This window comes from Ciconia boyciana, chromosome 4, assembly GCF_034638445.1.
Source record: "Ciconia boyciana chromosome 4, ASM3463844v1, whole genome shotgun sequence".
NCBI classification, from domain to species: Eukaryota; Metazoa; Chordata; class Aves; order Ciconiiformes; family Ciconiidae; genus Ciconia; species Ciconia boyciana.
The window spans coordinates 54,053,657-54,081,043 of NC_132937.1; the positions used below are offsets into that span (position 1 = coordinate 54,053,657).

A 27,387-nucleotide genomic window follows, 5' to 3' on the forward strand; every position below is an offset into this window, starting at 1 on the left:
CAAGCCTCTGACCACACTTCAGCAATTTGAAACTCAAAAGATTTCAGTGTGGAAAGTCTGTGCCTCATTACCCTGCTTTAAGGGGAGGAAGCTTAACGTGTAATAGAAATAAGTATGAAAACTGCTTACTTCAGAACATTTTCAGGCACAACTTGTTGCAGTAATCCATTTTTGTTCCTGGTGGGGGCTTCCTTCCCAGCCCTTTATAGATTGACAAAGACTTCATCTCCCTAAACCCCCCAGGATATATTAAGATCAGGACTAGAATGCATTGGAAAAAGAAGTTTCCATCCCACAGAAACTTCAGAATTTCAACATTGGTTCTAGTTTCAAACCAAGATGAGGAGTTGACATTTCAAAGCTTTTCAGAGAGTGAAATATTCCCCAGACCTCTGATTCAAAAATGTCAGTATTTTGTTTCAAACTGTGTCCACCAAGCCATTACTCTGAGCTGTAGATTAGAGGTACAATATCCCTATTCATTCCTTTGCCTACCAAGCTGATCAAGCAGTATCTTTCTCATGCTTATTTTCATGACGAGTCCTCAGCCACCCCTAGTCAGATGAGTATGCCCATAGGTCAGTGTCTTGGCAGGCTTTTCTAGCTCTGCAGCCTAAGTGAATCTACTTTTCCTGATAGCTGGGTCTCTCCTAGTATGTTACATCTTTGTCATCCCTGATAACAGCCATTCCAAAACCACCCCTCTGTGTTTTGTTCATGTTAGAGGTGGATGCTGAAAGAAACAATTCTGCTTTCCTGTTCCTTGCTAACTCTCTGCAGATTTCTGGGGGGATGGTGACATATTTTCACCCATACCTTCATCTTTTGCAGTGAGTTCTCTGCAGCCTTGACAGAGAGTGAAAATAATGTTATGGAAATGACATATTGTCATCTCAACTCAGCCAAACCTATGTTTCTTCTGCTCATAGAGACAAAAGTTATTATTCTCATGAACTGTGTATTTTTTGGGGAGCACTTTAATGTTTCCTTGTCTGATCTTTTGCTTTCATAAGACTCCAGCCTATATAATGTTTTCACGTAAGATCTACTTAAGAAAAAGTAATATGAGAGATCTGGAGTAGAGTTTTTCATTTTAAAGCATCGGTAACTCCATTGCAAACACTACCACCCTTTTTACTGAATGTAATTACCTCCAAAAGATGGAAGAAGGATTTCCCTAGGTAGTGAAGGGAGAAAAAAAAAAGAAAAAAGCAGTTAACTTGGGAACATTCTTTATTTCAGGCATTAGTTAATCACTCATAAGTGTTTTTAATGAAAATTTCATGCATATTCCCAGAGCTCTGTATATCTATTAAGACAGATAATCTGACAGAGTAAAGCAAATCTCTGCAGAAACCTTGGGGAGAAAAAGGAAATTTATTTAATTTCATAAAAATTTTTAATAGCATAAAAATATCTGAGAGACTACCAAGTACAGGAAGATTAATACACGTTTTGTACATACCACGTAAGTCTTGGTGTGCACAAGAGGTCTCCATTTTGCTTATACTTCCATTTGAAATGCAGCATTTCAACAAAAGAATTACTTTTATGCTGTACATTGGCAATGGCTGCCCATGTCAAAAAGAGCAACGAACCTCAATATAACTTCCTTTCACACTTGAGATTTTCCTGGCAGTTTCCTCTACAAGTTGTGACCTAGCTCCAAATTGCTCAATTTGTAAATTAACTTTAATCAGAGTACAGCCCATGGCAACGTGTGAGCTGATGATTCATAAAGTTAAAAAGGCTTTAAAGTAGTAAAGGCTGGTTTTGAAATTGGTTGCCTCATACCTGGATTTAAGATCCAGCCCTTTTCACATCCAGGCAGTTCGCATGTTCTTTTCAAAATAGGAAAAGGCATGTAGATTTGGATACCACTCTAGACTGAACCATTGAATGAATATAAAATATGTTATGAGCAGATATGAAAGGGAATTCTGGCCTTTCCTCTGATATCTGGGTTCCTCAGCAGGACCCTTCTCACTGCGGGTATGAGTGAGCTGTAATGCATTTGAAGGAAATTCATTTGATTTGCAAGCATTATGTCATATGTCAGTTTTCAGATCATCCAAGTGATTTTTTTCACATCTTGTCTATACAGAGACATTCATGAAAGTTAAAGCAAACCAATCTGTGTATATCAAAGGTGGTTCAGCTCCTGTAGGGATGTTCTTATTCAGAAAAAAATAGACCTAAATCTTATGTGGTACCACTGATATACTTTATACATCTGTATTTGGAAGCTCTGTATGGAGTAAGCACAGCCAAGATAATCTTAACTTTGCTTCAGCTATCTAACCATTATTTGTCATGGTGTTTCTAGTGTGATAAAATGTCTCTTGCAGTCTTGGTATGGCTAGGTTTTCAGGGAAATGTATCATTTATGCTCAACTGTTACTCCATTAGCCCTCATTAATTCCCCTGGAGACATCATAATATAATGCAGAAGCATAAGAGACTGACCCTGTTCTGACCCAGTAGAAGTAGGTAAAGTCAAAGGAATTTGAAGATAGCTTTCATCAAGCCTGAATCTAAACGTATGATGATTAAATTAATCATACTATCAGTATGACAGATAACCAAGGAAACTGCTATTGTGCCACGAGTAAAATAATGATGTTAGAAATAGGAATTGAATTGCTAAAAGTAAATACTGGATATTAATCAAAGCCTGCATTTTCACAGACAAGTGAAGAGAAAGTGTCAAACCCAGAAGTACATCTCACCCTAGCAGAGATTCTGCAATTCTGCACACATAGATTTGCACAAATAAGGAATATTAGTCTGAATGTTTAAGTGGGAAAGTTACCTATGCAGCTTTTATGAGCCTGGATGATAAGTGCTCTATTTGCTTTCATCAGTTTCTAGGACCCAGCTCTCTGATTTAACTGAAACTCACAGATGCAGGAAAATTTAAAGCTGAAATAAGCACTTTATTTAAAATTCCCTGTGTTTATATATATTCCCTGTTTGGCTAAGAGTCTTAGCACAAACTCTTTAGAAGTAGAATTTATACACAAACATTTCTTCATTGCTTACTTTGCATGCCAGAATGCTAGAAAACCTTTCATTTTCTAGTATGTATAAAGATAATTATAATACTGTATGGACTTGCTTAATTTATTGAATTTCAGTTATTTATGTGCAAAATTCATAACTTGGATGCAGAATTCAAAGTTCAAACAAAAGGCCTACATTAGCACTGTGCTAAACAAATTTATATTCAATTTATTTAATTTTAAATGTATGTAATTATAAATTTATATTTGATTCTCCTGGGAACTATAGTTTTTTTGCAAACTGAGAAGTCTAGTTTATCTATTAAAGTTTTAAAATTTTGAACCAAACAATTTGCACATAAGCATAAAGCCAGTTTCAGAGCAGGTAATTGCATTTCTGACTCTCAGTTCTTTTGTTTTAACCATTCCCTCCTTCTTTATCAGATCTTTAACAATGTCTGAACACAGACGTTGATAGTGTGAATGGGATTATTGTCAAACATAATTAAAACCACATGGTTTTCCCAACTGCATAGCAGGTAAAATTTCACTGAGATTTCAGCCATGTTACTATTTATCTGTGCTGCTCTTTACTTTTATCTGTCTGCTTCCTATCTGTTTTCTTATCTATTTAATGCATTTTTCTTTTTGAAACTCTAAGAAGTGTAATTTCTGATAGGACTCTGACCAAGAAATGTTCACAATGCCCTAAAAAAACAACGTCCAACAATACTCTTTTCTTTCCCTGGACTGCAAAAGCCATTGAGTACTAACCTGCTCACTATCTCATGTCTGAATTCAGTTCAAACTCCCAGCCAGGTTTGCTCAGCTTCTTTCATTGCTAAGGTACTTTACGGCCCTCTAGAGATGCTGAGAGAGAAATTTGGCGGTAATTAGTTGCAGAGATGGATCGCGCAGTCAGTCAGTAGGTGCTCATGTTGAACTGCACATCTTTCTTTCTTGCCAGATCGTTGGCTGTGACCGCCAGCTGGGAAGCGCTGTCAAGGAAGATAACTGTGGGGTCTGCAATGGCGATGGGTCCACCTGCCGGCTGGTTCGAGGCCAGTATAAGTCCCAGCTTTCAGCAAATAAATGTAAGCTGTCCCTTCTGGTGAAGTGCCATCTTCCCTCTTAGTGAAATGTGCGTTTCTTGCAAGCTAAATTTCACCCCACTCTTTCTCAGGCAGTTGAATGATTATAGTCAGTCTGGTTGTCCCCACAGTCTCCTCCCTCTTGGGTTAAATCAGGCTTGCTCAGACTGCTGCTCTGGCTGTGGGGGTGGACAGAAGATTGTGGAAAGGTGTCACCAGCATATTCCCCATCTCAGCTAGCTAGTAGCTTGGGAGGAGCGGGAGAACGAGAAGAGCTGGCTCTACCCCTGCTGCTGGCTGTATTAGCTGGCTAGGCATAGGACTCAGGCCACGCTGCTCAGAACAGAGTGGTTTATGCTGCTCTCCAGCAGAGGGGAACCGGGAGGGGGTGGCGGTGCCAGCCTGGCACAGTGCTGCCTCCCGGACCTACGCCCACAGCATGTCTGCCCGCATGCTGAGCACGGTGACTCGGTCCTAGGGTGGACTGAGCTGAGGAGCTGAGGTGCCTGAGCTGTCCGGAGGTGCCTACATGGATGGGTACAGACAGACACAGGCTTTCCCACACACTGTCTGAGACAGCTTCAACTCAGAGTGGTAAAGTAGCATTGGTGTGCCCCAGTGACAGGGTTAGTTTATCCTGGACCCCAGGCAGGCTTTTCAGCCTGCTCAAAGCACCATAGATGGAGCTGTAGAAGTTTTCAGATGAGAGATAGGGCATGTCTGGTCAGTTTGAAGGAAGGGTAAAGAGGTAGGTGTACTGTCATGCCTTAGTAGACACACCTAAGGGAGCATGTGTGCTAGCCTGCAAACCTGCCCCCAGCCCTACTCAGTGGCATTAGAGTTTAATCAGATGAGCTCTACCATTCTGGAGGACTTCTTCCAGTGCTGAATAGCACTTGACCTAAAAGATTCAAATAGCGGTGTAATATCTGCTGAAGATTGTGTGTGTACACTTGTGGATTCCTATATAGATTAATGTTCAGTTTCTGTGAGGAGCAGTGAGAGGTGCTTTTTATAAAAGCTTCTCTCAGCCAGAGAATAACTGCTTGGGTATGGAGCACAGCACACAGAGCAGTAGTTAGCACAGTGCACCTCTGGGTCTGCGTTTGCTAACTGAGAGGGAGAGAGTGGGAGAAAGAAAAAGAGAAGGAAGGAAGGAAGGAAGGAAGGAGGAAGGAAGGAAGGAGGAAGGAAAGAGAAAGAGAAAGGGAGAGAAAGAAAGAAAGAAAGAGAAAGAAAGAAAGAAAGAAAGAAAGAAAGAAAAAGAAAAAGAAGGAAAGAAAGAAAAAAGAGAAAGGAAGGAAGGAAAGAAAAAAGGAAAGAAAGGAAGGAAAGAAAGAAAGAAGGAAGAAAGAGAAGGAAAGAAAGGAAGGAAGAAAGAAAAAGTATTTTGTAAGAAGGAAGGAAGGGAATAATCCTCATAAGAATTCCATTGCTGAGGCAGAACTGCACATTAGAGGGCAAAGGAAATAATTCCCAAAGATTTAGGAATGGAATTTCACCTTGTTGTTACTGTTTCTGCAATGTGCACGAACAGATTCAGAAATCTCCAGACTGCTTGAGACATGATAGTATTTGTGAACTTTTTTGGCAAATGTCTTTTCCTGGAGAAATAATTCATTGTTTTTCAGTTGCTTTGTGGTAAAAAGGTGCTCCTCTCTTTTCTACTGAGGATAAAGGCACTAATATATTATGCACAGTACTAAAACATTAATAAAATAGAGTCCCTACTTCCAATGGTTTGCTATTAAATATAAAGAATGCTATATAGGTAGAAGAGCAGATGGCAGAGAGCATAGTCCTAGAGTGAGACAAATGTGAAAAAAATGTTAGAGAATGGATTGTGCAGACACATTTGCATGCAAATAATTGTTATACAGAACTGAAGTAGATAATCAGATTTTGTATGCACCCTGTTAAAGCACATGGCATTATTCTCTCCCCTGCTGTAGACACACATGTTATTACGCAATACAGTATGAATTTCAAATCTATCAAAAGTAAGTGCTCCCTTAAATTGGCTTTTTACAATTGTAAAGGCACACTTACGGATCTCCTTGACATGTGTGAATTAATATGAATTCTTTTTGAGGTTTACTTCCAAACAGTTTATGTACATGCTGTGAAAATTTGAGATTTTAAATATTGAAAAGCTTTTAAAAATCTACTCTGTGTTTACTTTCTCCATTTATCCTCCTCAGCGCTATTTAAATACCTGTCACTTTGGCACTTTGTCTGTGTCAGCATCTTGCTTATTTGTTACGTATCTATATAAGCATATCTGGGATCAGGGCCTGATTTATTTGCTGGAATGACTGGATTACATATGGCTAGTCAGTAGCTTAATTCCAAGTTATGTCTGTAAAATAATCCTTGTTTCTCAAGAATTATGTCTATTTTGTCCTTCGTATAAACAAAGCATTAAAAGCGTATGGGAGCCAGACTGCCATGCAACTTAAGAAAACTCAGAGGGGCATGTGCAGCAGTGACCAGATATCAGCAGATGTGTTCTGTGGGCTCACTTGGGTTTTGTATTTGCCTAACAGAGCACAGCATTCAATTTTGAGGACTGTGTTAGGGAAATTGGACAGTGACCTTTATTCCAGCACTGTCCCAATAGTTCCTGAAGTTGTTTATGTCTCAAAACCACCTCAGACACAGTCTTGAGCTCATCATACTGAATTCATATTCTCTTGGTGCTCGTGTCCGGTTCCCTTCTCCATGCTGTTTATATCATGCAAAGGCAAAGGAGAAGGATAGTACTAGAAAGAAATTAATAGAACTTTTAAACACTTAGCACTTCCTACAAGAACAGCTTCCTCAGTATTTTTAGGGGTAGTATACATCTCCCAGTGGCCTCAGAAACAGAAGCATAGCGGGGTAGGAGGCAATGTGACATTGAATTCTCTCCTACATTTTAATGAAAAAAGCAGCATAGACTTTATGAAAAAAGTCTATGCTGTTGTTTCTATTAAACAGTCTATGCTGTTGTTTCTATTTATCTGATTACTCTTGCCATGGTTGTCAAAAATAAATGCAGTTCCAGATTTTTGTTGAATATCAGTAGTAATGGGGAAATAGAAACAACTCCATTTTTCATTATGAGAACTGACAGACCATTTGGACAACATCCAAATTCAAAATCCAAAACCAGAAGAGACTGATCTCTCACGGGAATCTGCTGTATGTACCTGACATACAACCTTTGCCTAAAACCTTGCATTTTCTTCACAGCCTTGGGCCACTGTCCTCTCAGTTATCTGGGACTCTCCCTTGCCTCCCTATGCATCTTCTCTGGAGGAAACCAACCGCCTTTTCTTCAGAGTGCTCCACATGGCTGCTCCACAATCTGCCTCTCTGCTTATTGTTGGAGGCAGCTGTGACTAAATATTACCATGCTTACTTTCACATGTCTCTTCACAGGAAATGTCTCCTTCTTGTCACTGTTAACCTCAGGAAATTATCCTTCAGTCCCTACTGCTTCTGCTTTGTGAAAGCAGGAAGCACTGTGATAAGCATAAATCCCACTGAGCTTTGTATTTCACATGAAGTGTGCTAGGATTTCTAATGGAGAGCAATGACAAGATCAGGTGAAATATAGTCCTAGCAATACCCTGGAGCAGAAGAGACGTGCTAAGAATATATGATATATAAGCTTGCATGATCTTTAAACTGTCTGATTTTTCTGTGACATATCAGTGAGTTGTTAACTCTCCAGCACAGAGCTCATAACTGAGAGGCTGTCAAATATAATAATGACATGGGACTGTCTTTAAATAAGACTTGTAAAAAGACCATTAGCATTTTTTGAAAAATTGAGGTTATTGTTTTCCCAGACTCATTCCAATAAACGTGAGATATATATACAGCAAAATGATATGTCATATTCATGGATTTTGTTGCTCAAAATGGATAAAATGTATCCTACTGGGTATCTTGAATATGAGTGCCAGAATGGTACCAATAAAATCAGCATTAGAATATCTATATTTAATAAATTTTGTAAGTCTTGAATATTTGTCTTTTCAAATAGAAAATTTGAATTCTGTGTAGAAATGAAAGAGGTCTATCTTTGCTAATTAATGTGATATCAGAGATGTGTATGAGCAGAGTGTGTGCTGAATAGAGTTTAACCCCAGTGCTACAGAAGTCTTAGGAGACACTGAAATTTCTGGATAGGTTGAGGAAACTTATCAAATCAGATTTTGAAAATGGAGACAAGGTTCAGAAGAGCCTGGGCACATGAACAGGCTTTATCTCCACACAACTCTTGTGACACTCAGAGATTTATCAGATTGCCTACATTTGCCCCCTCACTTCTGGGATATTAAGAGGCCACAGAAGTATGGATATTTCATCCCATAAAGCTCTCCGATATAAGAGTGTCAGAAATTCCTGAGACATATGACTGAATTTAAAATTTAAAAGGGTTCTAGTTCACATTTTTGAGATATTATAGTTTTGGATGAATGAATGTGTTGTTTAAAAGAAGTCCCTATTTCTTGTATTTTCCCTCTTTCTGTTGCCTCTCTTCAATTTTTGACATAAAACGACAACATTAGTAAGTATTATGCCGGTAACTGAGAATCCTCATTTAGCTGGGCTGGAACAGTTTTCCCAGTTTGGTCTGGTCAGAAACTTAAGGCCCCAGCTCATATGTTTGGATGAAAGATAAAAGGCTTTTATTCGCTGAGTTAGCCTTACCTGACAAAGCAACACATTGCTTTGAGAGCAGAGCTATAGTTCTTGCTAGCAAGGATTACATGTGAGCAGTTCTAACGCGCAGATAGTGAAAGGGACTTCTCTCCTTTCACGTCTACCACCTCCCCAAAAAAATCCCGTTAGGCATGCATACTTTTTCTTTCCCGACTTCTGGTTATAGGAGAATGAGGCAGAAAGTACAGGGAAAGGTACATGAAGAACCTGGGCATACTGGTTAGTCCAGGTCAGTGTTCTCTGGGCACCCACTCCATGGCCCAGGCATAGAGTTGGGAGCATTTTCTAGCATCTTTCCACGCCTTTCGTTCCTGTCTTCCTTCAGGACATTACTGAGGTTGCTGCCTCTTTAGAAATGCTGACCTAACTAACTTTCACAGCAGCATGTGGCCTAAATGCTAATTCACACCTCGGTTTAAATCCAGTTGGCAAAACTCCCAAGGGCTTCATAGGTGCAAGATCCTGCTCCAAGACCTGTTTACATGACAGTCTAATGGGCTTCTGTTTTTCCAGGGGCTTTCTGTTAGTGATGTGGAGAGGAAGCGGAATTATAGCACTTCTAGTCACTAAAATAAAAGGTGTGAAAGGGAAGGCATGCCTGAGGGCAGTGGGAGATCATCACATAGCATGGGCAGGGTCATGGAGAAGCTGTAAGGTTCAACTGGGAAAGAGTCAAGTGAAGGAATGGGTGTGTTCTAGTTAAACATGAGAATGGGCTTGTTCTTCTCTATGTCACCACAAACACCAATTCAAAAGACTCAGAAGAGGTTTAAGTGGAGTCGTGGTGAAATAGAAAACTATTAGTTACTCTTGAAATCCAGAAATGGTTGTGAAGGAGTTGAGAATAAAAAAATCAACAAGTTTGGGTTCTTCTAAGTAGAAGGTTGTTACCACATTTAACAAGTTCTTTTTTCTGATTTTTAATGTTCTCTCATAATTAATAGGTTGTTGAATTGGTCCAAAAGCTTTTCTTTTGACTGTCTTGTAAGCACCTATTTCACTATTTATTTGAAAACAGATGGGAATTTCTTTGCTTATTTACTCCATGCATTTTTGCCTTCCCTCAGTGGATGATACGGTGGTTGCTATTCCTTATGGAAGCAGGCAAGTTCGCCTTGTGCTGAAAGGACCCGATCATTTATGTAAGTAGAAAAAAATTAGTGTACATTTGATTAAGAAAGCCTTGCTAACCCGCAGTGCTCTGTTTGCACTGTGGTGTCTGGTTTCCCTCTCTCAGATCACTGATTTCGGCACAGGAATGAGTCCTGCCCTCAGAAGCTCTCCTCGGACACAGTTACATCAGTGGTACACACACTTTTCAGTCCAGAGCTTGGCCAACATTGCAGAATCCTTTGCCCTTCCATAATTTTTCAGTCATTTCTGTTTGCTTATCCTTTGGCTGGCTCACTTGGTGCCAAGTGCTTTTGTTTAAAATTAATAAAATATATCCCACTAAGTGAAGAAATATTAAGGACAGTAAAGTATAAGCTTCCCTACAGCTGAGCTTAGCCATCAAGCTGCTCATGATTTCAACACGTTTCTGTTATGATAACTCTCTCATTCCCGTAGATGGACACACACATATGCAGGCACACACGCACAAAATCACAGTCTAAAGATCAGAAGCAACTCCTTGCATCCTTCTCTCTTACCTTCCAGTGTAGTAGCTATTCACAAGCTGCTCCTTTTTTCATCAGCAGCAGATGAACACTAGAATGTTGGTAAATGGGATTTACTGTCAGAAGAAACACAAACTGTACTGAATAACCTCTCAGAAACATAAATTATTATAAGTAGGGCTCCCCTTCTCCTTTTCCAAAATAACAGGACTTTCCTGCAGCATGGACCAGTTAGAGTCTTCTATGTTTGTCAGTGTAAATACAAACATTAGTCTCAGCAAGGAGGTGAAACACCAGATCATTCCCACTCTCTCCAGATTTCTTTCACCCAAAGAACTTATACTGAGTGGCAAAATAAGGGGTGGTTTATCAGTCCTGTTCTGTAGCTCACTGCTTGTGTTGAGAAAGTAGTGAGCATGCCACAACATTTTAATGGTTCTTTAGATTTAGAGCTGTGAATAAAGACCAGAAAATTACAGGTTATAAACTAAGGAGAAGATATATTATGTTTTTCTTAAAAGTTCAAATGCTGCCTGTACTTCAGTTTTAAGTGGCCCTTCGGGTATTCCTGAGCTGCTCCAGTATGGTTGTTATAACTTTCCCAGTAAATGATTTGCACTCTTCATTTCTGTCCTGTCTTCTTTCCCAGTATAGATGTTCTCTTCTGAGGCAGAAAAATTTCATACTTTTATTTTTTCAGTGAAATTGAGCTATAAGACAGCTTAGAGAGAAATGAGATTTTAGCAGGAGAGATTGATCTAAAGTTGTCTTCATTCAGGCCATATCACATTTCAGGAGAAAAAGATTTGAATCAGCAAGGTCTGCCTGAGTCCTGGTTGAGATTTAGATTAACTGCTCCGTGTAAACATAAATAAGTCCAAATACACCTCTTTCTTGTTTCAGATGTCTCCATGAATCTTTCTGTTCACCCATCAAAGGATTTTATATGTGTATGAGCTACAATCAGTTGGGGGGGAGGGAGTATTTTGCCCTGTGAACTTTGGTTGGGGGAGAAGTCAACAGGAGGCCGATTATATATATACAAGTCTTAAAACCGTCTTTATCCCTGATGCATGCAGCCTTGTCCAGAAATAAATATATGGCTGAGTGCATCACAAAGGACGTGACTAGTCTCACTGAAAACCAAGGAATTCATTAATACAGAGCAAACTCTTAGTGTACTGCCTCAGCAACTTCCTTCATAAATTAATTCCCATGACCCATCTTGAAAAGCAGTCTAATTACTGCAATTATCTTTTTTCCCCCTAATTAACAACTTATTACATGCTATTAAAAACATCTCTCCCATTTACTGTCTCTGAAAATATGATTCCAGCACAGATTAATAGTATGTCCCTATCTAATCCAGATTTTGCCTTAGCTGCCTCTCTGTATGGGAGAAGATTTTGTGCATAATTTCACAAATACATGTGAAAGGATTACAGCTTTGCAATCCTTCATGATGAAACGCATTGTCACTTTGAAATAACTACAACAAACAGTCTACTGGTGAATGTGTTGTAAAGCATAATCTGGAATTTATGAGGAGGCTAGCTAGGTGATGGAACAGATCTACTTTCTGACTGTTGATTTCCAATTAATAAATTATTTAATATGTTTATTATGATTTAACAATCAGAAGTAACTGCTACCAAACAGTATCTGAATTAATGCCCACTTTTTGGAAGCTGTGAATGGAGAGAGAGCCAGAGGGAGAGCTCAGGAGGGTTCAGCACTTGCCTTCCCTTCGTACTCCACTGGGATGGATCAGACCACTTCTGGAGAGGAGGCAGGATTGCTGTCATACTGATCTTTCTTTCCTGGATGTCTTGCTTTCAGTTAATTGTCTACCACAGCAACATGTGGTTAGTGACCCACCTTTGAACTGAAAGAGGGAACAGCAACTTAACAAAGCCAGCACTCATGGGGGAAGGTCTGAGTCATACTCCACATAGGAGCGTGACTTACTGAGAGTGAGTTAAACGACAGCAAATATGCCTAACTAGGAATGGATTAATATGTCTGGAAGAGAGTAAAAACATGACCTATGGGTGAGCAAGTGAATGCGGAGCTAGAAATCTAGGGGTTGAACAAAGCCAAAAAGCAGATGGAGGAGAAAAAAGAAAAGGAATGTATGGAAATTTGAATAAACTGTGGAAAAGAACAAAAAAGTTGCATTATCACTAATTTAGGAGGCAAATCTGCACCACCACTGTTTTGTGTTGGTTTTCTTTTTCTGCTCTCACTTACTCTTACTTCAAATTATAATGTTCTAGTTTCCTGTTAATTTGTTTGTATTTGTCAGATTTGGAAACCAAAACTCTCCAGGGTGTGAAGAGTGAGAACAGCCTCAGCTCCACAGGCTCCTTCCTCGTGGACAATTCTAGCATTGACTTCCAGAAGTTTCCTGACAAGGAGATATTAAGAATATCTGGGCCTCTCACTGCAGACTTCACTATCAAGGTGAGGGTCATTGGTCATTGAGCTCTTTAGAGCAACATAAAGTAAGACAAGATGCATTCAAAGGTGAGAGAGATTTTCCTAGATCTGAATTTTCCAGTAGACATTTACCACAAAGCCTAGTCCAGGCTAGTTCTTGAACTCTACAAGAAATCCTTTATAGTTAAATATCTGATGAAAGCCTCATTGGACACTCCTCTGGAAAGAGACTCAGTTTATGCCAAGAAAGGCATACCCAATGTGTGCCCTAAAGAGAAAAGATGAACTCGTCACAAGAAAAGGCAGATTACTTTCTGTATGTGCTGCTGAGGTATGTATAAATCAAAGACATGCAGCTTGCTTCGCCTGTGGCAAGAAAAAGAAAGAAAGTGTGTGTCTTTGGCCTGTAATTTGTGGGGTTTATACTAGTGTAATTGCACAGAAGACTGTAAGGGAGTGGAGAATGAGGTCCCCAAGCTCCAAAATAAATGGGATGACTTTGCTTGAGAAGTCATGGTGTCATTTTGAAGTTCTGCTTTGTGTTGTACTGGCAATAAGAATAAAATTGTTTCCTCCCATTAGAACATTTCTATTCTTCCAGGTAATATAAAACACATTGCTGGAAGCAATGCACACATTCTGTAGGAAAACACACATACAAAAATGAACATTTGGGAATTACAGTAAAATAAATCCTTTTCCAGTAGGTCCAAGGAACCTGGAGGATTTCAGCTGTAAAACTGTAAAACCAGTATCATGTCCAGGACTATATAAATTTTTCACCATGTGCCCCAGAGGCAGATGACATTTGCTTTAACCTAGAGCTGATGGCAGCTAGAAGCTTGAACAGTGAACAGTGAACTGGAACAGTGAACAGGATTGGGTTGGGTTAGGCTGGGCTGGGCTGGAATGGGTTAGCTTGGGAAGTAGCAGAGCCCTGTAGGCTGTCCCCTACTCATCTTGGTATGTTAGCAGCACAGAAAGCAAGCTGAAATTATCAGGACTGGTTCACAAGGAGAAGCCTGAGCTGAAGAATGCATTCCTTTCTCTTTGAAGGTCAGAATGAAAATGCCTTAATGCAAAATGTCTAAAACACTTTTACCTCTATTACAGATGATATCCAGATGATGACCATCAGTGCAGTGTGAACAGTATTGCTCATTTTGCATTATTTGTGCTGTCTATGGATTTAAGGCAGCCTGGTTAGTTAGAACATACCTGTTGGGGACAGCTGGTCTTGCAGACCAATGGCCCTGAAATGCTTACAGGAAGGTTGGATTGTGTTCCTGGTATTTCCACTGTTACCTTTTAAGACAGGGAAAATACCTTTATCCCTTGGTGCTTGTATTTCCTTCTCTATCAAAGCAAGGTAAGTAGCGCTGGTTAAATCAAAGGCAGTACCCTACTTGTATGACGACTGTCTGGCCAGTATGAGTGTAAAAGCTGGCTAGGCATGGGCAGAATACACACTGCTGAGTTGAGATTAAACTGTTTTAATAGTTCTCCTATGTGTTTATACCTTTTGAAAGTCAGAGTAGCATGGCTCAGTAGGTGTTAATTGACAAATCTGTTGTCCTAAGTGGTTATAGAAAAATGCACAAACAAAACCCTTGTTCACAGTTGTAGGATCTTTTCTAAGGTTAGCATTAGATTTTGCCTTGGGTCAGGCACTTAAAAATTCCTTGCATTTGAATCACAGTTAGTTTTTTAATAAACAGATATAGAAGATACTTTAGATATTACTTCATGCAACAGGATATTATTCTATATTATTTAATTATTTTTCTGACAAAATTTTTTAGCTTCTAGTATTTCATTTGTTAGATTTTGTTGGATATAGGAGTGTACATACAAATAAGGCTAATACAGGAGTACCAGAATGCATGCATACCTTTCAGTTATGTCAGACTTGGCAACTGCTTTCCATACTTACTACAGCCATGATTATTTTGCCTTCAGCTTGTGAAGGTAAAGTACTTTTCTTTAAAAAATCAGATGAAAGGCTTCTCTGTGATACTAGCAATTTTTCCTTACAAAGTGGTATCCCTTTGAGTGCCGAGATTTACTTACCTGGGACACGGCAGTTTTTATGCAAACAGATCTAAATGAATTCGTGGATGTAGCAGAACTCTAGTTTTAGGATCATTGTCTCCAGAATGACTGTTAGAGTCCTTTTCAATTGACCCTGAATGCTCTTATTCAGAGAGGTCAAGTTAGACACCTGGATATAATTCAGAAGTAGAAACTCAATGTGGGAGTTGACATTTAAGTTTCTTTATTGGTGACATGGAGTGCTTTAAAATTGCAAGAAGAAACTTCATGCTGTTCCTGTAGGAGCTGAATTGTATAATTTCTAGATTTCTTGACTTTCTAATAGTCAGTGGTACATTCCTCATGCACTAAACTCTTGGCAATTTTTTCACAAGATATGTAAACGGTAAAAATAATTCAGTAAAACAGCTCTCTTAGAAAATAAAGGTGTTGTCACAAAATGGGAGAACTGGAATTTTTCATGTTCTTATTTTTTATATTCATAGTTTGAGAATTATAAATCTCCATTATAAACTTTTAATGTTTGAAAGGCAGAAGACATGGAAAGGATGCCAGCAAACTTAAATTCCACTTGAATTTTGTTCTTAAATTCTGAGGATTTCCCTGTTTTGATGTTTTTAATACAAAATTCTTATTCACCTGAATAGAAATGCCTTTTTTCCTAAAAGAAAATAGTGTCATGTTTGATAAAATCCTGGTGAAATGAAGGTCAGTTTCTCTTAGAAACCTTTCTGGCTGACACTGTGATCTAGAGAACAGAGCAGTAATATGACATGGGGGACTTGTCCTTTATTGGCAGAGCTGACAGTGATCTGCTGTGTTGCCAAGGTCACATATTCACCTGTCTGTGCTAAAAAGTCTCTGCTGTCGATATGGTCTGTTTCAGACACAAAATAGAGAAACTTGGAGTAACTATTCCATGTCACACATCTGCATTCCTTTGAGCAGGATGAGTCAATACTGTCAGATGGGGTCTACAGCTCATACTGTAGTGCTAACAGTCATCACTGGTTGACTGTTTAAAGCAATCAGCACTCAACTATGAACCACCTGAGTTATAGGTTTACTGAAACAGCCAGTGGGAATTGCTGGGGAAGGGTTAGGGCTGGCAAAGCACAGCCTGTTAGGATTTGTTTTACAGGCTGTGGTTTTCGCATAGCTGGGGCCCTAGCCCTGTGCCTCAGGTGTGAAGCAGCAAAGACCAGCGGGTTTAAAACAAGGTCTAGTAAAGGGTGTTGTCCAGGCTTGGGGCTGGTTTGGAGGAGAAACCACTGTTAGCCTAGATCTAGACTGGACTAGGTTTATGTTGGTTTTCAATCCCTGGTATCAAGGTGAAGGTTTGTTCAGAGGGCCTGCATGGACCAACAGCTTTGCATCAGGGATGTATGGTGTTGGATCGGATGAATGTTTGTCTGGAGGCTGTCAGAGGTATTTGTATTGGGATTGGATTTGTATTGACGTTGTCATTTGTAGTGCTAGGGCTGACAGGCTTTGGTTAAGGGCTGCTGCCAGAAGAGAATGCCTGGCTATTTTTTTGTGCTGGTGGCTCGGGGTACTGCTGGCTGATTTAGAAATGGTGCGGACTGGGTTCCCTTGAGTAGAGTTCCTGCTGAGATTAGGATTTTGGCCACCAATTGTCCAAAAAGTCATAAGATAAAGCTCAAAACTGCATGCTGAGTTGCGCAGAGCACTACAGCTAGCCAGACAATTCTTACCACAGTTGTGATCTAGCACTGGCAGAAACTGCTGGTGAGAGAAATGCATTTGATTAGAGTCCAGGTTAACAAAAGAAAATAAGGTTGGGGTTTAGCCTAGACTTCCTGGGACTTGCAAGGGCATGCAGGAGATGATGCATGTACAGGCAGCCAGCTGGCAGAGAGGTTGATGGGCTTTGTCGGGCTAGGGCCAAGACTGGATTAAATAATCACTTTTGAACGAGGAGCATACAGTGATTTACCTTGTGGAATGAAATAAGAAATTACTTCAATACTCACTTTAAGGCAGAGGCCAAAACATGCAAATCTGCTCTAGAAGCAAGGACCTACTGTTTATGGCTAACTTGTTGTTGGATTTTAGAGATATTACCATATGAGGATTGGGGGTGATGACAGTAAGGGTCTTCTGTGTAATTCAGTTCTGATGCTGGCAAAGGTTTCCAGAGGAGATGGTGCCTCGTATTTGGGAGAAGGCTGCAGGTCAGGCAGGAAGTGGTGAAGGATGTAGTCTTGGAAGCACTGGTAGATCGGGGTTAGGATGGTGCTCCTGGGAGTAGGTGAGATAGAGTTAAGGCTGAGCACATAGAAATAGTAAGAGTTAAAGTTTAGTTGTGACTGAGTCAAGTTTTGTGTTATCAAGGTCAAATTAATGAAACACTTTGCTTAATCTAGAAGAGACCGTTGTAATATAGTCCCTTCATCATAAAACAATACTGCCTCTTGAGATATGTATCTTCCTGAGGTCACTTCTGTAGAGGGCAGATTGGATTTAGCTGGAAGCAATTCTGTAATGTGGTCTGTATCACTGGCTTTTATCAACCTATGTTTGCATTCAGTAATTTTTTAGCAATAGTCATAAAAATCATCCATTCTGATTTCCAAAAAATATACAATTATTGTAATAATTTCTAGGTCAAGCTCACAAGTAATGACCAGCCTGAAAAGACACCTAATCATTACTTGTCTTACTTGCCTTGACTAGATCTTGTGACAAGTTCAGAAAAATTCTACCCTTTTTCTCCTATTTTGGCAAATGTGATAAAATTTATGGAAAGCCATGTAGCAGTCTTTTTGAAAACAATATACAGATTCTCTTTCATATCTACCTTTTTTTTTTTCTGTTCAGTATAAATTATTTCAATTAATAATTCTTAGAACATGATCATTCTCCTAATCAACATATTCCATCTATAAGTACATTGGAACTGCCATACTAGGTCAAGTAAAAAGTCAGCTTCATTCAGGTTTCTGTTTCAGAGCGGAACTGGTTTCAGATACTGAAAGAAAGAGTGCAAGAAACAGATCAAGGTTACCCTCTGCTTGTAGACCTTCCTTCTTGGCCCTCATGTTGCATTTGGACTATTGTGTTTCATGTCTCAAATGAGCCATTCTTCAGGAATTTCTGTAGGCCCTTTTGTGCTATATTTGCCCTTTGGACAACATTTAGCTCATGGGATGAGTTCCACAATGAACTATGCACTGTGTAAAATAAGGAATACGTGTCATTTTTAAACCCTTGGTGCAATATTTTCACTGATTCCTTCTCTCAGGTTTTCCCACTCTGAGAAACAAGAAATTATTACTACTGTTTACCCCTTTTCTCCATTACTTCTGTATTTGAGACCTCTGTCATAATCATTTGCCTCTTTCCTAGTGTCTTACTCCATGTAATCTTTACTTTTATCACAGGTGGTCCATACAAATGCTATCCTTAATTCCCTTCTTTGTCCTTTTTCTGGTTCCACTGTGGTTATATATTCATAATTTTTTATAATATACATAAATATGTAATTTGTGACTAGTATTTAAATATATACATGTATATTTTGGAAATATAAATTTCCTATAAATAAATGTGTAGTTTAATAAAATGTAATAAAATTATTTAATATTTAATATAAATAGATTGATTATATGATATATAAATATGTATGTTGAGAAGGAATAAACTACACATAATGATCAGAACACAAAGGTATTCTACTTGGCTGTGTAACATTCTCTCATTTTTCCTTCCTCCCCGTAATATTCGGTTAATCTCTTTAACTGTTGCTGCATACTGAGTTAATATTTTCAGAGGAATGCCTATAACAACCCTACTGCCATTCTGAATAGTAGTAGCTAATGTGGAGGACATTTTCATGTATAATTAGCATATATAATTAATTGTTTTCTCCTGTAGGCATTATTTCTTTTTTACTGAACTTAAATTTAGTCTGCCAAAGCTTCGAGTGCTTTCACAGACAGTTTCATTTTTAGCTACCATTCATAATTTTTTTCATTGTCAAACTTGGTCAGCTCATGGTTAACCCTTTATCCTGTTCATCTGGGGGTCCAGCTAACAACTCATAGCCTAGCACACATCACTGAGGGATTCCACAGGTCCTTTGTCCATTGCAAGAACAGGTTATAGGACTGTTCTCTGTTACCCAGTCATCAGTCCATGGGAAGATCTTCTTAACTCATGTGAACTTTGTCTAGGACCTCTGGTGAGGGATGTAGAAGAAAACTGGTACCTAAGGTACCTTTATCAGTGTCCCTTGTGTGTCTTTGGCAAAGCAAACCACAATGCTCGGAAAGCATCACCCACCTCAAAGCATCATCTTTGAGTTCAGTTCTTTATTTTCATTCTACCTACTGATGCCATAACAGAGGTAGAGATTATTGGTCTGTGGTTTCATGCATTAGTCATGAAACCCCTTCTAAAAAATGTTGTTACAATTTTCTATTTATTTTCCTGTGGTTTAAACAATAGCTTGTTCATGAAAATAGGCTAAACGTGTTCATACGTGATTTGCATTCCTGTGTTCTTCAAAGAGTACATGATTTGAAACTACTGGGTGGATGCTGTTTGGATCTGGAGATGTGTTACTGTTAATCTTACATACTTCTGTAAAATGCTGCTGATCTGAAATCTACTGTCTGGTTTTAATTTGAGGCAATAGAGACAGTTTCTTACTATCATAGACGTTATTTTCTATTCCTATGACAAATTGCTCTTTGTAATTTTTCCTTTTTCTGTAACTTTTTTCCGGTGTCATGTGTAAATTCCCCAAGTCTACCTATTTCAGAAATCAGTCAGTTTTAAGTACTATGAAGCTTTGGTGCCAACCTTGTTCAGTTTTCATAATTTTAACCTTTTTTTTTTTGTGGCAAACATTGCCTTTTTATTTTGTTAATTTTATTTTTATACAGTATCTATCACAATAGGATCCTATTTTTATACATTAATTTCTTAGGTATTGCCATGATTAAATTAAGGTTAAATATTCTGCAGTGGGTATTAAGGTGGCTTGCTCAAAGGTGAATTCTCTTGCCCTGGGAGAATGTTGGTGGTGGTGAAATGGTCTTTCCATACATGAGTGGGATGTTATGGGTAGTATCCACACAAGAGATGCAGCAGGGCTGGTTTTGGTGTATTTGGGGTTGTCGTTGGTTCTGTGGAATAACTTTGGTCTTCTCATTTGAGAAGCTTCTGCTTTTGTTGCACATAATAGTAGATTCTGTACAGATTATTTTAGCTGTTATAGCTGATACAGCAGGCTCCATTGCTGCCAGCTGTCCTAGCCAGTCCCTTGCACTGATTTTCTATTTTGTTCTTCCTTTGGGGAGAATAATGGAATTTGAGAAAAGATTTGAACCTTCTAGCTTTCTGTTTTGGATTTGTGAGAGATTTAGACTAAAGGCGTTTTAAAAGTCATCCTAATCACCTAAAGGAACACAACTTAATCCAAGATTGGGGCATGGTGAGCAAGTTCAATTCAGAGATGCTTTGTAAAGCATGTAAATTGGTGATAATGTAATTTCACAGTGATTTCTCTGGCTGAATTGAGAAGCAACAGAGGGAGCTGTCTTCCATATAAAGATGATCCCAAAACCAAGCTGATCCAACACAGGACTATCACAATCAAAGGACATGAATGCAGAAGTGGACAGTAGACATGTTCCCTGGACCTCAAAGGCAGAGCTCCCTTCAGCATTCCAAGGGAATTAAAAGGCAAGGAGTCATGGTGTAGTCCTGTGTTAGACAGTATGCTTGAAAGCCTTCAGCATTTCTGATGATCTCTATTTTTTGTACTTTTTATGTCATTTTAAACAAGCTTGTAAAATTATTTTCCCATTACAATGTCTGGCTCGTATTTCTGCTTCATGAACAAATGATGAACAGCAACATCTCTTGCACATCCTCCTTCTTTTTCAATGTAAGGTATTACTACATACAAACAGGAATATTAAAGCACTCTAAGTAGAGGAAGGAAAGCTTCATACAAAAATTTTGGCTTTACTGACATGAAAAACACAAAATTACATGTGCCACATGAGGATAGTTCTCCACACCCTCATCCTCAGTTTCTTTGTATGTGACTTAGAAGACTTCAACACTGAATTTTTCATTAATAAATCAAGCTCTATGATTTCGGATTTGGCACTTGCAAAAAGCATTTGTAATAATAATGTGGAAAAATCCATTAGAACTTTTTAAATAAGCATGGTGACATGGAGCTAGATCATAATATACCAGATCAAATTTTGTAAGACAGAAGATGGGATGCAATAATAATTACATTTCCCTGTCCCCAGGTTGGGGACACACACACACATGCACATGAAAGAAATGGTGTCTTTCCTCCTCCCCCAACACACACCGTTTCATAAAATGAGGACATCTTATTGAATACACTTTTCATGATTTAACCCTACAATTAACATTGATAATTCCTTGGTTATCACTGCTGGTTATAAACTGTTGATTAAATTTAACAACACCCCAAGTAAACTTAGTGCAGTTTTGCAGGCCAGGCCATGTGTTCTTCAGTGAACATAAACAAATGGTTCAGGCATACGCTGCCAAAATCAAGCATGAAAGGGTTGGGCTTTGGGGGACTTTACTTGTTTGTTTGTTTTTATACAAACTAATCAAATTTGGGGATTATAGGAAAAACAACACAATGCAAACATGAAGTCAGATATTGCAGTCTCTTGGTCACAGGACAGATCAGAATAATTCAAAAAGATTATGCTGCTTTTGTATTCAAATTATGAGGTCTGTTGTTTTCATTCAACTTTCTATGGATATCCCCAAAATCAATACTGCATTTTATCAATCCCAAACTTCACGTAAGCAACAGCTCGTGCTTCTGTTTCACCATTGCAGACAGTCATGTATAAAATCAATTTAAAAAAGCAGGGTACCAGCGATGATTTTTTTCAAGGTCTTTCTACCAGAAAAAAAGATATCTCTATTGCTAGTGACTATAGGCTAGACAGTTAATTTTTGGTGGATAATCTGAGGGCTCTAATTTTAACAAACTCTTTATAAGACTGGTAATATCCTCTTGGGTCTTACAAAGTGGTGAGGGCTGCTCTGATGTTCAGAATACTCCAAACTCCCCAGGAAACCTAAAGGAAGTCAAGGATGATCTCTAGGGAATTGCAATGCACAAATGCAGGGCTGAGTGCTTTGCAAGATCTGACTACTTCTGATGTCTGCTATTAATAAATGTAGATAGGATTTTATTTGCAAACATAATGAACAATTGCCTTTTTTTCTGCTTCAGTGGCCTAAGGATGCAAAACTCACTGTTAGAGGACTAACTAAAGATTCTCAAGTACTGACTGTCTCTTTTTGAAGCTCTGGCATTTCTCATAGCTAGCAGGGTGTTGCAAATACTGCAAAGGTAAAAAATTTCACCATACTCCAGAGTTGAGTATTTCAATGTGTGGAAGTTGGCCCTGTGCAGCAAAACCAGGACATTTCTTAAAGCATTTAGCTATCAAGTCTCACTTTGAGTTTTGCAAGGCTCAATCAGCCACTGATGTTTTCTCCTGGATCAAGATCTTGGCTGTAACAAACTGTCAAACAAAATCAAAAAGAAATTTTTGCTGTGTGGAATCACCCTATATTGTTCCTCTTCTGCTTACAGTACTCCTTAAAAAAATAAATTATACTATGCCTGTTTCTTTCATTTGCTTGTTTTGTATAATTTTAACTCATGGCTGTGGCTCATTGTAATTCTTTCCCACCTATGTTGTTATCATGGCTGTATGAGTGACTTCCATGTTAGGCTGGAAAAGATGTACATCTGTCTTTTCTTTGTGTCAAAACAGACAGATAATTCTGCAGACACACAGGAATAGTTTGCAGGGAGAGGAACTCTTCTGTCTTTTTTTTTTTATGTGAACTCTTTTTCCTCCCCTTCCTTTTATAGTAGGCTCTGTATGAGCTCTTGGTCTGTTCTTCATGATCCACTGACGACCATAATTATGAGTAGATCTTCTGAGTTTAAGAATCGCTGATGATCCTTAAAAAACAAAGAGTTAAGAGCAGAATTCTCCCCAGTGAATGCTTTTTCTGTACATTCAGATCAGAGACCTCCCCGAATGGCTTCCAGCACAATAGAACATTTTTCCCAGGAGTGCATGAGGCTTTCATGAGCCCAGAAAGACCCTTCTGAAGTGTGTGATTAATGCACCATCCCCACACAAGAAATTAGATATCCTATTTCTGACACTCAGGCTCAAATGATATTAATCCGTGCAAAAGGCCTCCCATTTGCTGAAGAAGCTGTATTGCTACAGCTGTATTTTTTTTTCCTGTTGGGAATTTACGTCACTGTTTACTCTAATTAGAAAAGGGCAGCCTTAATCTCGGTGGGCCAGATCTCTTACAGCCATCAACATATCCTGCAGTATTTTTGCCTTCCTCCTTCTCTTCAAGATATACTTTGATTTGTACTCATGTTTCTGTCCATCTACAGGGGAAAACAAAACAAACAACCCAGATTACACTGTTCAGCTCAATTTGTCATATTTTTGCTTCTGTTTCACAGTCTACTCATTGACGGTGTCTCCTGGTGTTTGGAAAGAGAGAAAAGGAAAGGCAGATTGAAAAATGGTGTTTCCAAAACAGGGCAACTTGTTCAAAATGTGGGAAAAGAAAAAGGAGGCAGTGCTGAAACATTTTAAGCTGTCTGAAAAAAAGAACAGGGAGGATTGCTCCTCAGAGCAGGAGTACTGACTTGGAGAAGGGTCCATCTTTTCTGGTTGTGATTTGGCAGTTTTCTCTCTGTGATAGCATCATGCCACTGATGCAGAGATGCCCAAGCAACTCCAATACATTATGTCCTAAGACAAATAATCAACTAGGAGAGGCTTTTAGTAGCAGCATTGTTCTTCCTTGGCCAGCTGTTCATCAAAGGCTTAGAGGTAAGGATAGGGGCTGCCTTGCAGAGATTTTGAAGTCCCCATAACTGTATTAATCAGCACAGCTATCAAACAGGAAGGATTTTTTCCTGGGCCAGGTGCAAATGGTGCTGCTTTAGCAGTGTGAAGGTCTCTTTTCTTATTGCACTCCTTGCACTACATACTCTTGTTTATATGCAAAATCCATTCAGCACACAAAGTACTGGAAGCATAGTGAAGCTTAGGTGGCTTAAAAGTTGGCAGTACTTGTAGACTCTAAACAGTGTTTTCTGAACATGCACTTAGCTCCAGCCAAGAGTCCACATCAATACCTGAAAGGAGCATTTTTGCAGCCAAAATAAAGTAAGCAGAAGGATGGCCTTATAGTAATGACATGACCACAAAGAAGAATGAAAAATAGACCTCATTTCAGAAACAAAAAAAAATCCTAAATTAGAATTTTTTAATTTTTGTATTTCTCACAATACAGCCTCCCATTTTTTACTCTGAACTATCTAATATAGTATACATGGTCTCAGAAGGTGTTTGGGAAATATTAAAGATCTAAAATCCATGTCAATGTGGCAGGGACAGCAAGTAGTGGTAGGTGATTTTCTAATGGAATAAAGATCAGTCCATATACTGTGTCTCCATAAAATTATTCAGTAGCACTAACTGTGCATTTACTATGCATTCATTATTTCAGAACATGGTCTCAGAATGGTCAGAAATGCCACTGATTATGCCCAGAAATTTATTTGACTGTGTTTTGCAGCCAAGATTTTGCCACTAATCTATGATCTGTTTTGTGCATTTCATTTTCCTATTGCAAAGTATCTCTGGTATTTCATGTAGCTGCAAGACATCTCAAAGCTGCAAGATGCATGTGGCAGAATGCTTCTTCCCGATATTTATGTCAGGTTACTCTTTGGCATTACATCTTTTTCAGATCCGCTATGCTGGTGCTGCTGACAGTTCAGTACAGTTTATCTTCTATCAGCCTATCGTTCACCGATGGAGGGAAACTGATTTTTTTCCTTGTTCAGCATCCTGTGGAGGAGGTAATGAATTACCACTGTATTCCAGAAACAGTCATCTGCATACAGGATCTGTCCCAGCTGCTGCACTGCAATTTGGACCTTTAAAATGGGCAAAATCTGAAAATGAAAGTAGTTACATCTAAATGAAAGGAGGGATGTAGCAACAGCGGTAGTAGCCTGTAGATTTTTTTGGCATCATACCAGGCTCTGTACATAAAGTACATTTTGATATCCACATGACTGCATTTAATGCTATAGCTGTCAAACATAAGGGCTGATGAGATTTGGGCCCACTTTGGAATCACAAGATGACTCCATTTGCCCCTGCCCACACCAGCAGCTTTACCCTCTGAACTGAAACGGAGTGTATGAGTCTCAGTGACCAAGAAACCTCAGCCTTTGTTTTTTCTTTTTGCTCTAGGCTTCTGAATTTTTATTTGATCATACTGGTTATCTTTTGTTTCCTACTACATGTGACTTAAGTTGTTGTTTCCAATCTGGTCTGGAAAACAGCAGCTGTTATGTCCAAAAGTGCTGATATTTTCAGTTTGCTTTTTACCAAACCAGAACTTAGACGCACTTCAGAAAGAGATAGGAAGAACACCACATCACATGTTATTTCTTCCACTGTGTATTACAGGTTATCAGCTGACATCTGCTGAATGTTTTGATCTGAGAAGCAACCGGGTAGTAGCAGATCAATACTGTCACTATTATCCTGAAAATATCAAGCCAAAGCCAAAACTTCAAGAATGTAATCTGGATCCTTGTCCTGCAAGGTCAGTCAGCTCTAATTTTTAAAGATACTGGGCTCTAAAGGAGTAAAATAAAGTAGGAAAATATTCTGTTGCTATTGCTTACAGTGTCATTTAGCCTATGTAATTCAACCTCCTTCTCATCCTGAGGATGTACCGTGTAGAAACAGACCTCTGTTTAGCACCTCCATATTGCAAGGACTGATTTGAAATGGTTGTTTCTTCCCCTCAGATTGTGTTTTGCCTCATTAAATGTTATAAAGTGTGAGAAAACAAATTGTCCATAATACCATCCCATTATCAACACGTCTCTTAAGTGTTAGTGAGACGGGAAAAATTCTCTTGGGGTAAAAATGTTGTTGGAAAATGGTTGTCATCACAATTAGAGGCATTATTTTTATGTTTTTTTGCATTTTCTCCTTAATAAAAAGCTTACTTGCCGTCATGGCAGCTTGTAAGAATGTAACGCAGGAATTTGTTCTAATTATCAATACCCTTTGGCCCCGCACAAAAGACTCCTGTCTGCTCCCCTGCCAAGCATTCTTCCTCAGAAGATTAATAGTAAAAGTAGTAAGATCACAGAGTCAGATTTCCTGTGTTTAAGAAAAGAAAAGAAAAGAAAAAAAAGAAAAAAAAAAAAAAAAGGACCAGTCCTTTGTTGTACTGATTCCCCTGAATTTCAGTGGAAGTCAATCTGCAGCCGCTCATAAGCTGCAAGCATTTGTTTGTGTAATCTAAACCTTTTGGTCCTCTTGTGTGGCTTTGCTAAGAGATGGTTAAGCGCAGCCCAATAGGCATGCGTGCAAGGATACCCTAAAGGCATTTATTTACCTGCTCCTTTCCTTCTGGACTAGTTTTGTGCCAAGTTTGATAAAGCGAGTTCAAGCAAGTGTCACCTAAAAAGTTGCTATGGCTCTTCAGATGGCTGGAGGTTGCTATAGAAAAAAGATGTCCTAGCCAGGAGGAGAAGGATGCTTTAGGGAACTATGGGACTATGTTATCCACCTGACTGAGGATGATTGCTTCCCACACCAGGTATACCAGCTTTAGATTAGCTAGGCATTATCAGAGCAGAACAAATCACTCCAAGCCCAAGATAGTTTTTACCTTTTCTAGATAGTTTTCATTAAAATTCATTGACTTTTCATAACTGGAGTTAACACTCAGGTTTCTTCGTCACTGAAGACACATTTAGCCAGAGTGTATGGCAGTTTATATTCCTTTGTTCTAGTAAACACATTTTTAATGGTAATTCTGTTTGTAAATAATTAAAAGCCAGAAATGTTCTCATAAAGTTTTAAATTTTAAGTTAAAATCTCCCAGAATTAAAAAGTGGAAATATCAAATCTCAAAATCCAACATTATCTCAGCTGTATTGTACATTCTTTAAATTACATACTTTATCACGTGTTTCATTAGGATGTATTAAAGTTATAATATTGAGAATGCAGCTTCACTAGGGCTTTGTGAAAAGTATTTCCTGTTGAGCGTGTACTCAGAAGTGATTCTTCAACTTAGAGATTGCTTTCCCACAATGCAACAAGACCATTTTTTCCTTTGACAATATTCTGTCAAGTTCAGTATCTGGCTTCTCTTGTCCTAGTACTTTCCACAAAAAATATATATATTTAATTTCTCAGGTTACTTAAATATGTTAACTGTTGCAACTAGAAACCTTACGATAATAAAGTTCTTGTATTTTTTCCTCAGTGATTTTCTCAGATCAAAAATTGGTTCTTTGAATTCTCCTTTGAATTGTTTGAGACAAATGTCAGT

General features: G+C 38.7%; 1 protein-coding gene across 1 annotated transcript in view; it reads left to right on the forward strand.

Moving 5' to 3' along the window:
• Positions 1-27,387, forward strand: part of ADAMTSL1 (ADAMTS like 1) — a 468,435-nt gene that overhangs the window by 328,711 nt on the left and 112,337 nt on the right. Inside the window, 5 exon segments of the mRNA XM_072860932.1 lie at positions 3,970-4,096; positions 9,877-9,951; positions 12,734-12,891; positions 24,766-24,877; positions 25,497-25,635. Of these exon segments, the coding sequence (XP_072717033.1) occupies positions 3,970-4,096; positions 9,877-9,951; positions 12,734-12,891; positions 24,766-24,877; positions 25,497-25,635 (611 nt within the window).